This window comes from Lacerta agilis, chromosome 11 (assembly GCF_009819535.1).
Source record: "Lacerta agilis isolate rLacAgi1 chromosome 11, rLacAgi1.pri, whole genome shotgun sequence".
Classification (NCBI taxonomy): domain Eukaryota; kingdom Metazoa; phylum Chordata; class Lepidosauria; order Squamata; family Lacertidae; genus Lacerta; species Lacerta agilis.
In genome coordinates this window covers 41,961,235-41,977,731 of record NC_046322.1, presented here as the reverse complement: position 1 = coordinate 41,977,731, position 16,497 = coordinate 41,961,235, and the positions used below count along the sequence as shown (strand labels likewise).

Here is a 16,497-nt window from a genome sequence, read left to right as displayed (position 1 = left end):
CAACAGGCAATTACTGCTCCAGCTGTGTACATTGATGATCACACCACTGCCTGCATACAGCCAGGGCAAATCCCAACAGTCACCCAACCTCCTCACTCATTAATCATTAAATGGAGCAACAGCATTGGTAAGGAATGAAATCAGCAATTAGTTTAGGTTTGGAAACGTAACTGATTTTAAATACAATTGTATCAAGAAAATGTATAATTGACCCAAATGAACTGGCTCAAGGTTAGCTGTGTGGATCTTAAAGTAATTTGAGTGTGCTGCACAAGTCATATTTCTCTAACAATTTCACTGGCAAATTTACAACCATGTTCCTATCTTTAATAAGCTGTTAACATGTTTCAATTCTTTATCATTGAACAAACATGCTGATTTAGTTCTATTTGTGCTTTCAAAAAGGTTTAATAATGAGAATGCTTAAGCAAGTGAGGCACATGCCAAATTCTTTAGATGGGGATAGTTGTGCTCAACTGAAACTGATCTGAATTAGAATTAAGGTTCTTTATCAAATCTAATCTGGAATGTATCGTGTAACAGTAAGCGTTATTTTAAAATACTTGCATGTTTTACTACGATGCATCGTACAGAGCAGCTTACCACAACTTCTCCCTGTACTTGTTCATTAAATGTGTTTAAAACTCAACACTGTTCCAAAATCTGGCCATGTCTTTGCCCAGGCAGGTGCATTATGTGACCCATAAGAGTAGCAAAATAACCAGACTGTACAATGGTGATGGGATAAAATCAGGCCAAATCTTTATTGACAGCAGCAGGAAGGCCAAAGGTTGCCATGGCATTGGGTCCCATGATCAATTCATCATTCCATAAGCCCATGTTGATGGAATGGATCTGCTGCGTTTGGATTGCTCCAAACCTGTATGATGGGAGTCACCCAGCGGTGCAAGCCAAGCCAAGCAAGCAAGGTCTCACTGGGGGACCAGGGTGCAGATTCCAGCCAGGCAGATACTGAACCCATGCTTGAGTTTGCGTGTTCAATCCTCCCCTCAGGCCCCTTATGCCCCCCCTATACTGTGTTGAGCCTGACCAATGGCATTTCCACCCTTCTGCCTAACAAAGGAAACCCATAATTTCACCGAGGGAAAGACTTGGGGGGGGGGGGACCCAACCAAGTGCCAATCAGGTTGAGAAAAAAAAATCATTTCCAGCCCTGTCAATCAGCAACCCAAAATTGCTCAGTGAAGGCTCTAACCCGAGGGTGGGTGGCTGGGAAGCTCTCAAAGCAAAATGGCTGTGAGCTCCAGCAGAAGCAGAATTATACTGCATAGGCTCCTCTCTCTCCCTCTCTCTCTCTCTCTCTCTCTCTCTCTCTCTCTCTCTCTCTCTCACACACACACACACACACACAGTAAGGGCTCATGGCACAGCTTTTTCCCATGAGCCCACCACACAGAGAAGATACTGAGCAAAACCTTGCCCAGTATTTTGCTACAATCTATGGGCCACAGCACCACCGGGCAAAGGCGCCCCGTGCTTATTCATCAACAGAGCGGTGCTTATCATATACATGTTTAACAGAGTCTGAGGTATACATCTAGCAAAGCCCCTTGCTACTGCATAACCGTATCAGACCACTTTCACATTACAGTCTTGCCTTGGTTTTCGAATAGCTTACCGGTAGTTCTCGAATGTTTTGGCTCCCAAATGCTGCAAACCTGGAAGTGAGTGTTCTGGTTTGCAAACTATTTTTTTGGAAGCCGAACATCCAGCAGCTTCCAATTGGCTGCATGAGCTTCCTGCAGCCAATCAGAAGCCGTGCTTTGGTTTCCGAACATTTTGGAAGTCAAACAGACTTCCGGAACAGATTCCGTTTGACTTTTGAGGTATGACTGTACAAGCCTTCAGCCATTTTCCAGACAACTCTGTATCCTAGAATTCTCAAAACACAAATAGGGAAAAGTAACATGGGAAGTAGCCCTTAACAAGCAGAGAACAGTATACTCCATGTACAGCCAGACTACATATATTTAGGTTAAGCTGTCTGAAAACAATCTGTTGTAAGAATGGGTGTGAAAGGCTCTGCTCTCTAGTTTTTCCAACATATACGAACACCCAGCAGAGTATTGGAAAGCGATGAATTACCTAAGGCGGTCATTAACATTCATTCATCTGGCAGGAATGGCTAAGAGAAACTTGTAACAAGGATCAATTAACAGATGGGACAGGAAGGGATTACGTGGACAGTTTGTCTGCACTGATCGGTCCTGAGAAATACAGCTCAGTCTTTAGTCGATTCAAAGCAGAACTACATTTGTATGTGCACAGACAGCATATTTCTTGATTGGAGGAAAAGCTATGAGAGCTCCAGAACCTTGAGATATGAAAAAAAAAAACCTCAACGCTACATAAAATTAATAACAATTTTTTTAATCGTTTGGAAGGGAATGATGTAATAGTGGAAATTGTTTGGATTTCCCTGCAGGTTAAGGATTTAAAAACCACTCGTGTCCCTAGACTTTTGCTGTAATTAGGAAGCTCATTTAAAAAAATGTTAAATAGTTTGTATAACTGACCTGTTTCCCAATGTCTGCTCCCCAAAATACAGTCATGCCTTGGTTCTTGAACTTAATCCGTTCTGGGAGTCCGGTCGACTTCCAAAACCATTCAAAACCCCAGGTGCAGCTTCCAATTGGCTGCAGGAGCTCCTGCAGTCAAGCGGAAGCTGCATCGGACATTCGGCTTCCGAAAAAGTTTGCAAACCGCAACACTTACTTCTGGGTGTGCGGTGTACGGGAGCCAAAATGTACGAGTACAAAGGCATTTGAAAACCAAGGTATGACTGTAGGCACAACAAACCTGAGCATATTGGGAACTAGCAACCTCATCCTGACATTAGAATTCAAAATAGGGGGGAGGGAGCGTACATGGTGTGGGTCATAGGGAAGGGATGGTCCTTGCTTGGGCTGTGGCATCTCAGAAAAGGATGAGTGGGGTGGAATGTGTTTTAGGTATGTTAACTGAATCCTGTCATTCTGGTAGTAGAATTAAACTCAATGTGAACGTTTACTGCAAAGGTCATCAAGCTTTAAATATAAATATTGCTCATATAGATAACTATAGTTGATGCCTAATATTAATACTGAAATTGTACCATTTGGTTTTTTTTATATCTCAAATGTTGAGACATTATCTAGGGATTCCCAAACAGTGGTCTGTGAACCATGTCTTCCATGGTATTTCTGCAAAGATACAATTAAAAACTATACAGCACCTAACAGAAGATGATTGCAATTGCTACACAGCAAAAATAAGTGGTCTGCAAAGGCCCTCAGCAATTTTCTAGTCCATGGGGGGGGGGGGAGTATGGAAACCACTGATCTAGCCTAAACATTTGACTGCCACGGATTTCAATGGAAGGAATACACACATGCTTAAATCTCTCCCATTGAACTCTGCCTAGATTGTAGACATTACCATTTCCAGCAACAGAGCCTGGGAAGGCAGTAGCTGAATGATTGAAAACATACCTTACAGAAAGCTCACAGGTTCAATCTCCTGGTGAGGTTGGGAATGACTCTTGTCTAAAATACCAACTGCAGACAGGTCACCAATGACAATACTGAACTAGATGGAACCAATATTATGGCTTGGTATAAGACAAGTTCCTAAACATCGAACGGTATTTGAAGATGATTTTTTTCCTGTTTTGTTTTCTGTTCCAGGAGTCCTGAAGCCATGCTCTTCAGAGTCAGGGGATATAGAACAAAACAAAAATTTCATTTTAAATCCCAACATAGGATCATGCTAACAAGACCTTTGATAGAACATCTGTCAGTGGCTCAAAATCTTAAATCAACACAATTTAAGCTGAAAGAACGTATTTAAAATGAAACAAGTTACATCTCACTGTAAAATTGTTGGTATATAAGAAACTGGGGTGCAGGTGGAATCAGACTGTATGTTGGTTTTATGGTAAAATACATAATTTAGGGGGAGAAACAACTTCAGATGACATAAAGCTGGGAGGAATGGCAAGAACTTCAAAAAGGTCTTGCGTAAAACAGAATGCAGGGAGCAAAATTGAAAACACCTGGGAATTATCCGATCACAAATTGTGAACTCCAAGTTTAATCCTGCTGCAAAGATTATAATGCTAAGCATGCACATATCACCCATTAGCATGAATGGGCAGACCTACTTGCATCAGGAAAAAGGTAAATGCCATATGGTATCCCATTAACAGTACTTTAGGGCAATACGCTGTTCCATTTCTGTAGGCATCTTCATATCTTTAATGGATCTAATTCTAGGTCTAATTCCATATTTCACTGTAATGAACAAACGATAGTAAAGGCATATTGACAAGGAGCTGTGATGTGTTAGCATGCTCACCTAAACATGCAGCTACTGATTCACGGTTTGGAGAAGAGAAACTGAAAGGAAATGTGAAAACTGCTCTAAAAATAAAGTCCAGGAACAAATTAATATGCAAACAATTTAATTACAAAATCATACACTCGCACAGATGTTTATTTATTTATTGGTTTGGTTGTTTTTTAAAAAAAGAAAAAGCATTTGGCCATGTTAGTAATTTAGCCCTTTTTCAGGAGGAGGCTTGTGTACAGGGCCTTTAACATCTCTTCTTGGCTCAAGATTGAGGATACATCATAAAGGTCACCATCAAAAAGCTTAAAGAGGCTACATCAAAAAGATTGTTTTTTTTAAAAAAAAAAACCCATGGGATTCTCCACTTAAAAGCTGTCACTCACTACCTTTTGGTCAAGAGAAGAACATTTTAAAGAGGGCGACAGACAAGTGACAAATGTATTGTCCATACACATTTATTAACTCTAAGCTGTGAAAATGTAGTATGTATACTAGAAAAGTGTGCTTGCTTGACAGCTAATACAGACACTGTAAAATTAATATTGCGCTGAAGATTGAGACTAGCTCTGAAAGTTGACATGTTAAGCAAAGATCTCCACTGGGTTTGTTAACTATCTTGCCCTATCAAATAGAATTTATTTATCATCTTCAGATTCCATTTTACATTGTCTAATTCTGTTCAAATATCCATTCTTGCAGACACCTAACACAAAGCAGAAGCAGAACAAACTATAGCCAATCTTGAATTTGCAATTGTTTGTCTATACAATGATACCTGGCTTAAGAAGGAATTAAGGTGACTTATTAAAGACACACCTAAATATCTTGGATTTTATTAATGGCAGTTTGCTGTATATTTACATGTAGCACATACATAAAAGTTTTTGGACTGAACATGCTCACTTTGGAAGCTTTTTATGTACATGACCCATGAGCAACACCGAAAAACTGAGAACTCTAACCTTGAAGTCATTCAACTATACAGTTATGAATTAATTTCTTTTAAACACAAAATTTCAAATTTTAATTTTTTCATTTTCATACATTAAAAATATACATAGAAATTCAAGTTAACTTCTCAAACATGTCAATAGTCAGAGATACTACTTTGAAAACAACTACCTCAGATATCTTAAGTCACGGTGGGTTTGTAAGAGAAATGAAAATGTATCAGAATACTGACATTACATAATGAATGGTAAAGCATAGCTTACAGGTTTCTGAAAAAGTATAAAGATAAAGTACATAACTTGCAACAATAAATTATTTCATTGAAGACTCAAGTTAATCACAGTTCAATGAATAATCTTAAAAGGAAAGGTATGGGCAATAATAGGGTTAAAATACAGATATGGTCACAGCCTTAAAATAAATATGTCTATATGCCACATACATTGAAACTAAAGGTAAACTTATTGTAAAAAAGAAAAAGTTGAACATGACACTTTGCACATTTCTGGTTTTCCTGGGCTTAAAAAAAAAGATGAAATTAACCTCATCAAATTATTAGTTAATTTCATTTTATTTCAGTTGAAGTCAGAATTTAATTACAGAAAAGAAAGCTCTTGGCTTGTACAGTGACTCACACCTAATCAAAGGAATGGAGAATTTCAGTTCCAGAGCTCAGGGTAGAAGCAGAAAAGCTTTAAGAGAGTCAATGGAATTGAAAAGAAGATGCTTTGAGTTTCTTGACTTGGCTTTGCCCATACTGTGTGGTGCATCAGACCTATAAACTAGTGATTAAATTCATTAGAAGTAAAAATAGCAGTAATTAGCAAGTACAAATTTAAGAGCATCAGTGATGTCAAGTAGCCATTCAAGCCTGGTAGTCAACAATGGAGGATACATGCAACTCCTTTGGTGGGATTTTCCCTAGCTGTGCTCCCCATTTTAACAGCTGTGGGAAGGGAAATGGAAGGGAATCATATATATGAACAAATACTGATTCTATTGATTAATCCATATTGGATGTGGTACGTAAGTTACACCAAAACAGATACATAAATGTATCATAAAAACTGTAAGATAGGCAGGGATCAATCCACATAAGATAGTCTACCAATATGGTATGCCCACTATATATGCCCATTTAAAAAGGCAAAAAGTGTAAGTAATAAATACACATAGAGTGGAATTCAATGTCACACTAAGACGAATGTTTGCCTGCACAAGTGAATCCATTTATCAGACAGATCAATTCCGGCTCCCTTCCACATGCATGTTGTTCTGGGGGTTCTCATGACACACACACCAGAGCCAACTGAGGGGCATGTGGGTCAGGGGGTGAAGCCCCATTGTGTAAGACAGGCATGGAACTTGGCCCTCCAGCTGTTTTGGGACTACAACTCCCACCATCCCTAGCTAACAGGACCAGTGGTCAGGGATGATGGGAATTGTAGTCCCAAAACAGCTGGAGGGCCAAGTTTGGCCATGCCTGGTGTAAGCCCTTGTGTGGGGCTTTCGTTGATGAGGTTTGTCAGGTGAATCCCACCCATATAGTCTTGATGGAGAATCAGGAATAGGGAGCTGCATATTTTCTTACACAATAATTTTAATTAAGAGATATCCCACATGTAAGCTTACTTATTTTTACTGTCTTGTAAACCGGCTTTTAAAAAGCCTTTTTGGATTAATCAGCTCATCTATGTGCCATTTAAAAAAAAGGGGGGGTCAAATTAGGTGTTTGCATCTATGGTAATATTAAACCATGGTTTACAGTTACAAGGATGAACTACAGAAAGCCTTGGCCTTGCATTCTGCTATGAGGAATGCAGAAATTGTCATTTATGTTTTAGACTAACTGCAGCTTGCCATGACAGCCAAACCCAGACAATGTGTAAATAGTCTTAATGATGGGTAGAGGAAACAAGCCAACTTCAAAACACAGTTTACAAAGCTGGATTGTTTTCACTAACCATAGTTAAGATTTACCAGTTTAGGATTTGGATATAGCACTTAAGCTGTAGCTAATCAAAAGCAAAAATGTAAGCTTCATATTTCCTCCTCGCACCCATGCCAGAAGATAGGGGAGAGTGAGTGGGCCCTAGGCTTGCTGCATTGTGCCCTCTTAATGTAAAGCATGATGTGTCAACTGGACCGCATAATTGATTGAAAATGCATGTTATTTGTTAATATCATTTTAGCTTAATATAGAGATTAACACGTTTTGGAAAACTATAACTGATACAAGATCATTTTCTCTAGTGTGTCATACAATAAGAACCCCCCCCCCCAATGTCAACAGTTAAGATGGCATATCTGAGGACATTTGTCAGCAGATTATGAACCCTTCTATCAAACAATTACATGTACGATTTTAATAATGAAAACCAGCCTGAGACACAAAACTGACTTGCTTACTACTGTAATCACGTGTACACGCATTTTGCTATTTTTGAATAGAGGCACTTAAGTTTAGCAGAGTACTTCTGTTGTAAACAGTCTAATGAAGGTCTCTTAAGACAAAGCATATGTGAATACAAAGTTAGTTAGAGTTAAACCAAAGTAGAGTGGTTTAATGTACAAATCTTATTTTCTAATAAGACACTTGCATTTAGTATATTAGTCTCAAAGTATTACCCAATTTCTTTTTTAAAAAAAGCCACACACTTGAAATAAGCTACCAATCTTAACCCCCTTCCCCATTTTTTTCAAAGCTGAAAAACTCTTATTTGTACACCAAATAGCACTCTAAGCTGTGTATGTATGTATATGTGTGTGTGTGTGGAAGTACTACTTTAAGCCTCTTTCTGTACCTGGAACCAATTAAAATCTCAACTGAAAACCCCAATGCTTGATTTGAATGCCATAGATTTACATGAGTCTATTAACAGCAACTATAAACTGGAAGGGTACCAGTGTCTGTAACAGTGGATGCAATCCAGATCCATTAAAATTGATGTGAATATTTCTACTGACTTCAATGTAATATAGATTATCCCCAACAAGCCTTTTGAGTAAGTGCATTAATACATAATACGAATATTCCTCAAAAATACTAAAACATCGATTTCTTATGTACTGCAAAAGTAACACACAACAAAATGTACATATAGCAATAATTTATTCTGAAATGTTCATTTAGTTCTGTTGAGACTTCACCCATGTCTCATTAATAAAAGAGCAGCCATCTCACCTCAAATACCAGAATATACAACAAGTTACAGCATAGCAAAAGTCCTACCTACTGTCAGTTAAAATCTAGTTCTGGTAAAATAATTTTGTTCAAGTGTTACACATACACAGATTTTCCTTTTTCTTCTTCTTTTTTCAGAGCACAAAACCAAAAGGTAAATCATTACACCATAACTATCTATGCACATTATGTGACCACAGAAATGTTTATCATCGTTTCAGAAAATGAACCATCAGTTCTATCCATGCAGAAAAAACAGGCTTGTTCAGCAGAAACCATATTACTGTGAATTTCACAGCCACATGATTAATTATAAGGTTAAGTGGCTTCACAAATACTTTTTTTTTTGCATAAATACCAATTTCTCCCTGATGTAGTTTAGTCATTTTGCAAATCTAGAAATGAGTGATATAGCAATAGATTTCTCTCTTTTAATCTCTGTTCATCTTTCCTGAATACCACCACCCCCACCCCACCTAAACAATTAAAGGTATGGGATGTTAATTAAATATATGTAAAACATACTGTACAAATATAATCGCTTTAGCAATTTTATTGCTAAATAATAAATTGGGACTCCCTCAAATATTATTAGTGAAGACAAAGAATATCAAATATGGCTTCCAGAACAAGGACCCTCTACAAGAATCAAAGCTATTTACAAAAGGAAAACCCCAACTTTGTATAGTTTTATTAAAAAGTTCCACATATAGCATTAACACATGAAAATTCTTTGTTAAACAGAAGTTACCAGGTAGGATCCAGAATGACGCTTAGGACTTTGGGCACCACTTGAATCTGTACCTTCAGTCTTTGAATCTCGTTTTTTTGTGCTGTTATTCACTGGTGTTGGTATCTGCGATGGCCGAGAGGAACTGGAACTATTATCCACGCTGCTTTTTCTGGGGCTTGGATTGTAGTTGAAAGGAGTCACTCTTGCTGCAACAGCACCACTGGGCGAACTGTGTTTGCTTGAGCTGCTGGAACTGAATGGTGTACGTTCATTAACAGTGTTTTCACTAGTCTCTGGGGCAGGGGCAGGGTTGCCTAGCAAAGGTTTCGTTTCAGTTCCTTTCTTGTCTGGACTATCTACTTGAATAAATGAATTCAGGCGGGTTTCTAAACGAACAGGGACATTCCCATTCCCTGCATTTTGTTTTCCGTTAAGATCTTTGCTATTCACATTCCCTTTCTCCGAAACACTGTCAATAACAGGGGGGGTGTTCCCTGTGGGAGATTTTCCAGATCTAGGATTATTAATAGGGCAATCCTCAATTCTCACCCAAACATCTTCTGTCTTTGAGACGGCAGGTGCCATCTGGTAAATGAGTGTTTTTGAATCAGAACCATTGGTAGCACCTGGTGAGGAATTCTGAGGAGGACTTGTCATTATCTGAGGAATCTCGTTCTCTTTAATCTTCCGCCAAGTACCTTTTGTTGGTGCTTGACTCTCTTTAGATTGCTTGAGTCCAGAAAAAGAACTTACATGTTGCTTTTCATCCTCACTCTTTGCCTTCTCACTGGATTCTGAAGAAGCTGAAAGAATTGAGGAAGAACTTCCAGTCCTACGCCAGGTGCTCACACGAGGAAGTGATGAGGAATGTTTACTATGTTCACGCTTCCAAGTCCCCGATCTGTTAATTGGCAGTCTGGAAGGACTCTCTGAGTGAGACCGAGTTATGTCATGCCGTTTTGTTGGTCTCCCATCACTGTATTCCAAAGAAGGACTCAGGCTAGGAGGTAACTTTCGCCAACCACCAGTTTGGATGGCTGAATGAGTAGATAAAGACATATCAGGAAGGGATGGGCTTAAAACTGGAGTCTGTGTTTGGGACTGTGTAGGAGAATCTGGTCTGGAAGGTGACAAAGATTCAAATGAGGCAGACTCTTCCAATTTCCTTCTTAGAGTGGGACTTGGAGTTTCTTTAATAAAAGTTGACTGGCGGACCAAAACAGGTCTCTCTGATCTATCAGATTCACTCCCACTGGATTTGGCCGATGACATTCTAGATACATCAGGCTTCTTGTTTGATCCGCTGATACCAGAAATTTGGTTTAATCCTTTTGAGGCAGATTCACTTCTGGGAATACCACTGGTACTTTTGGGCAATCCGGTTTGTTTTCCTACAGTTTGCTGGCTCATCTGTCTGCCTGGCGAGGTGTATACCATTCTTCCTGAACCAGAAGACTTAGTGGAAGTCGTACTCGGAGAAGATGTTCGTGGCAACTGGGAGAGTTTATTAGGGGGACTTATGCCATTTCTGCCAGGTGAAATTGAATTTCGGCCAGGAGACTGCAGAGGTCTGGTTAAGGGTTGCTGTTGTGGTCTAGAAGGTGTGGAATCTCTAGATCCTGATCTAGAAGGTCCTTTACTTGATCCACCCTGTTGAGATGGCTGTCTGGATATAGGACTTGGCTCAGGTTTTACAGATGGTTTGGCTACTCTGGGAGAACTAGTAGAAGTCTGGTTATCATTAGGACTTTTGGAGGTTGCACTCTTTGGTTGAGGCCCTTTTTTAGAAACAGGACTTGTACTTGAGGAGCTATTTCGAACTCCAGGAATATGAATCATTGTCCTACCTCGGGAGATTGAGGGCATATTGGTTTGCAAAGGCTGTTTCAAATGACTTGTAAGTTCTGAATTAGAACGAGCTTTACCTGTGATCATGCTTTTATACACTTTCTTTCCTCCTTTGATACCTTTATTTTCAGATTCTACTTTCTTCGTTTCCAGTGTACTCTTCTCCCCTGGTTTAATAATTCTTGGACCCTTATTACTAGTAAAAGGTTTTTCTTCTTGGTCGGGTGTAAGATGAAAGGGTGATCCTAAGGAAATTCCAGATTTTAATGAAAGGATTGAATCAGAGTCTGATGAGGCTTGTCTAGACAGTGATGCTGCTGCAGCAGCTTGATGTAAGCTGCTAACAATAGAATTTGCACCTTCCTGAATAGCTTTCCAGTCAAAATTTTCTGAATCTGGTGAGAAACCATGTTCTGAATCAGGCCTTTGAATATCCTTCAAATCTAGTGTCAGGTCTTCTGCCAAAATGCCTCTCATATTTCTAGAGCTATTTTTTTCACTGTCTGATTTTGTTCTAGAAGGCTTTTTCTTTTTAGGCATGGCAGAACTAATACACTCCTGTAGAAGATCATCTTCTGAGTCAATACTAAGAGAACTGAGGGAACTGTTTCTTGAAAAACACACAGGAGTATCTTCAACATGAAATGATTTAGGAGCATAGCCAGAAACTTGTGGTCTACTTGGTTCTATTTGTGCATCAGATGGTTCCATTTGTTCTCTGGGTTCACTTTCTTTGTTATTGTTGTTTTCTTGATCAATATCACTGAGAGAACTCAGAGATGAATTGCGAGAAAAACAAACGGGAGTATTTTCTATTGCAAAATTTTGTGTTTTCTCATCGGAAGCTGCAGCCCTTTCTGAAATATCTTTAGATGACTGAGAGAATGGAATTTGCTTCTGCACCAGTGTTTTGGGTTGCTTTCTTCCTGTTGGAGTGTGTTTTTGGCAAGCTTGCATTCTACTGCTTGACTGCTGGCTTGCAGATTGATGTTCTGCATTGGTACTAGGTTTAATTTCCCTTTCTTTCCCCTTTCTCAGTTCTGCCTTTTCCCTTGAAAGATCAACATCGTCATCAAAGTCTAGAGAACTCAAAGAGTCATTTCGTGAAAAACAAAAGGGGGTTCCTTCAATTGGAGTGTAATGATGGGGGGAATCAAATGCAAAGCTTCCTCTTGCACGCTCTTCATTATTTGGAACTTTTTCATTGAAGTCCCTTGAGCTATTTTTAAGGTTTTGTTTCTTTGTCTCTTTATTGTCTGTATAGGTTCTTTCACTACTAAAATTACTTTTTTGCTCTGTGGTTTTTCGTAAGCGTGCTTTATACTCATTACTTTGGGGTATGGGTTTTACTGGCGAAGTTGGTTTCTTTTTCTCAACTTCTAGCTGATTTTTGGCACCTACTGATGAGGATGTAGATGCCTGCTGGATTTGATCCATTATCTTTTTCACTCTGAAAGGTTTGTGACTTTTCCCTTTTGGCATAGCAGAATTAATGCATTCTGCAAGAATATCATCACCTTCTTCTGCTTTGTCATCATCTAATGCAATAGTAGTCCCAGTTGACTTTTTCCCTCTCTGAGCATCATCAGTATTTCTGCCTTCTGTGGGAATGGTATCTCTCTTTTCAAACTCTGCAGGTTCCATCAATGTACTAGCTGTCTCTGCATTAGCCAATTCATTGGGTGGTGATTCTATTGTGAGATCACTCAGCGATGTAGCCGTTGAGAAATTTATTGGCGTTCCCTCAACACAATACACGCGTGGCATATCATCTCCAGGTGTAAAACTAACATGTTTTTGAGAATGCAATCTGCTTTGAGAAGGGAGAAGTTTATATACAGGCAACTGGCTTGGCTTCCTGGCTACAGGTGGAGGTATTTTTGAAGCAGCTATCTGTGAAGGCTTTTTGGTTTTACGTGAAGATTTTGTTGGCATAGCAGAAATAATACATTCCTCCAATATTTCGATATCATCTTCATCTGAATCATCCAGGATATCCTTTTCAGTCTCCGTGAGCTTCTCTGTCTTCTTCTCTTGATTATCCTTTGTGTCATTTGGCTGTTCAAGTTCCGATTCATTCCCATGGTCGTTTTCATGTACAGGAGGCATTATTCTCAACTCTACATCTTTCTGTATAAACGGTTCATCAAGACTCAAAGCACTTAGGCTTGATGAGCAAGAAAATCCATCTGGTGTACTTTCTGTAGCAAAATGTAACAAAGTGTCTGCATCTTGCAATACCTGTACTCTTTGAACAGCTGTATTTACAGCTGTTTGCCTTGGCCCAGACTCTCTCTTTTCAGTGGTGGGTATTTTTGTTTTGACTGTTTCTCTCTTTACTTGGGTTGCTTGTGGAGGGGGTGGGGTTTTACTTCTGCTTGGTGGCATTGTTTGCCCAGGACTGTCTGGAAGGTCACTTGGGCTTATAATACCACTTACCATCCCACTACAAGGCTCGCTTTGAACAGAGCTAGCAATCGAACGGCTCTCAAAACTATCCAGGGAACTGACAGAGGTACACCTACTAAACATAAGTGGAGTCTCCTGCACATAATGTTCTGGTGGGCTCTTAGGAGTTTGCGCACCACTTTTTGAAGGAGATTTGGCACCTGAGGAAAATTCTACAGCTTTGTGTCTTGCTGAATCAGAAGGAGATAGACTAGAAGCCTGAAGTCTATTTGATTTTGTTCTAATGTGTTGCGAGGCTGAAGAGGTTTCATTTACAGTACCTGCTGCAGACAGACTCCTACTATTTTCTTTCATCCCCGCTATCTTCAGAGAGTTATCCGTATCTCCTGCCCGTGTGGCTTGTTCACGTCCCGTTTCATCTTCAGCTGATGACAAAGATGACAGAGAGCTACATCTCGAAAAACATATTGGTGTATCTTCTACACAATAGGTTTGTATTGTTTCCTGGTTGATGGAGGGTGCTTTGCAGGATGCAGACTTCTGAGTGTGACCAGTTCTACTTTGAGCAGAATTTGGATGAAGCTGGTTGTGTCTCTTTGAGCCAGCCGAGGTTGATGTATTCCCACTGCTTGATGAAATATGATCCGTTTTAGTACTCTGTACTGATGGGCTCTTTGAAAAAGAAAAAGATGGCTTCTGTGCGGAAGGAGGAATGTCTGTTGAATACTTGAGACTGTAATCAATAGGCTGGTCTACATGGTGCTCTTCTTCATTGTATTTTATGCTATAATTAGTTGGATGATCTTCTTCCTCATGCTGTTCCTCCTCAGAGTAGCGTTCACTATAGTTAGTTGGCTTATCATCCTCATAATCATCAACTGGACATATGGACTGGTTTGCTTTTGGATTTATTCCGTGACTGCAGGTAACTCTGTTCTGTTCTGAACTATTAGATTCCCTTGATCTGAAAGGAGATACACACTCTGTCTGTCCAAAAGCTGACTGATAATTCATGTGTTTATTATCACTGCTCTCAGCGTATACAGGGTATGCTCCACTTTGGCTTCTGGACTGTCTTTGTTCATTCTGCTTTATTTCCTCTTCAATTATGTGCTTAGGTCTTGCCCATCTTTCATTTTGTGATGGGCTTTGCCTTCCAGAATTTAATTGCTCATCAGAATATTTTAGGCTATAGTTTATTGGAGTATCTAGCTCTCCATCATTGTCATCCATATGGTTAGCACTGTGTATTTTATGGGCTAAATCAGCAGGGTACTGTCCATAACTGCAAAATTTACTCTCTTCATCTTCAGAGTAAGATTCAATAGGCTTCATCTGTCCTCTTTTACCATAGCCATCACTGCTACTGACACTATTTAAGCTATCATTAGAAGCTCTCTTATACTCCACTTTTGCATAAGGCACAGGACATGTCCTGTTCTCAGATTTAGGAAAGTTGTAGGTATTTGTGTGAGAATGGGCAGTGGCTGTTCTTCTTAAAGCATTCCTATCTTCTGGCAAACAGTGCATTTCAGTTACAGATCCATTGCTTCTCTCTTCTTGTGGAATATGCATATTTACTTCTTCCATCACTTTGGAAATCTGGGCTGCAGCAGTAGAGATCTGCATTCCCATTCGTTTAGAGGAGCTCCCAGAATTTTCTGTTGCTGAATGATAGCTGCTTAATCCCATTGCACGCTCTCTATCCAAGCTCCTGTCCTTGTCAGATCGAGAACTCTCTGTATTTCCTCTGCTTGAGGAGGAAGAGCCAGGCAGTACAGTAGTGTTTAAATATGGTGGAAGTACAGTTACATTGCCACTATTAAAATTCTCGGATCTGCAAACTCCATCTTCATGTCGATTAGCATCTAGAACATATTCACTGTACAGATTCTGTTTGTGTCTTTGCTTATTACGATGAGAAGTTTTGGGACTTAAGTTATCAATATTGTCAAAGGTCTCAGATAAATGTTGAGCATCTAACTCTGCTTCCAGCGCTTTTTGCTTTCTAACATGAAGAGATGGTAAGCTTGAACCCGGAGACATGATGTTAGCATCTTTATATTTCGCAGGCCTGTTTGCCATTAGGTTCCTTAGAGCTGCAGCACTGCCCATAGCTATCATCTTGTGTTTTGAATGTATGAGATTTTTGAGCATGCTAACGGCTCCCATGTCCCATAGCGCTTCCTGGTCCTTTGAATTCCGTGCAGAGAGGTTCCACAAGGTTCCACATGCGTTACTGACTATTGTCAAACTATGAGACTTCAAGTGATGCAGCAAGGTTTGCAAACAGCTGTTCTCTCTTAGAATTTGCCTGGAATTTAAAAAAAGGTGAGATCACTTTAACAAAATGAAAGACAAAAAAGTGTCTATGTTTATTTCCTGCTAATAATGTTGTCCAAAATCCTATAAATAGGCATTAGCATAAATTCACTTAACAACCAGGATCTAATAACGACTATTTGTGTACAGAAACTGTTTGTGGGATAATACTGACACTGTTGCTCCCAATCTGTCACCTGGGCTCAAATGGCAAGCTGGGGTAGAAACTTTTATTCTGCTTTGGGCAATGTTTCAGAGGGGAAGGAAGATTCTGTCAGTGACAGAGATGGCTTCCTGTGTTTCCCCCCCTTCCCCACCCCATTTTTAATTTGTTTTTTAAAACAACTTACAAGTTGCCAGGATGGCATCAGGAAGTTCCGCTCCTGCTGGTGCTCAACCCAGTAGCACTGCTGTGAATTTTTTAAAAATTCTAGAAGCTGCCCCTGTTTTTCATAGTATGCACTCCCTTCCCCCTCCAAAATATCCCAGAGCCCCCAAATGTTGCTGCCCCCAAACCACTCTCCAAAACCATGTGCCCTGTTTGAACAGGGGACAATGCCACCAAAGAATTCAGCAAACCTCCAAAACTGGGGGAGACTCAATACAATATAAAGCTTTTTCATATGCACACACACACAGAGATTGCCTTCTGGGAACAGACCCTTACACTTGCATGGGATGTCACTCTGAAGGGTCTCTA

The 16,497-nt window shown here is 39.7% G+C and overlaps 1 protein-coding gene across 3 annotated transcripts in view; it reads right to left on the bottom strand.

Annotated features, from left to right (window-relative positions):
* Window positions 1–7,946: 7,946 nt before the first annotated feature.
* APC (APC regulator of WNT signaling pathway) overlaps window positions 7,947–16,497 on the bottom strand; it is a 58,155-nt gene continuing 49,604 nt past the window's right edge. For 2 of the 3 annotated variants that reach the window (XM_033163641.1, XM_033163642.1), the window contains exon 16: window positions 9,222–15,789. In XM_033163641.1, the coding sequence (XP_033019532.1) occupies window positions 9,222–15,789 (6,568 nt within the window). Of the gene's footprint in view, window positions 15,790–16,497 lie in introns of all 3 variants that reach the window. The other variant, XM_033163640.1, reaches the window with a different exon arrangement.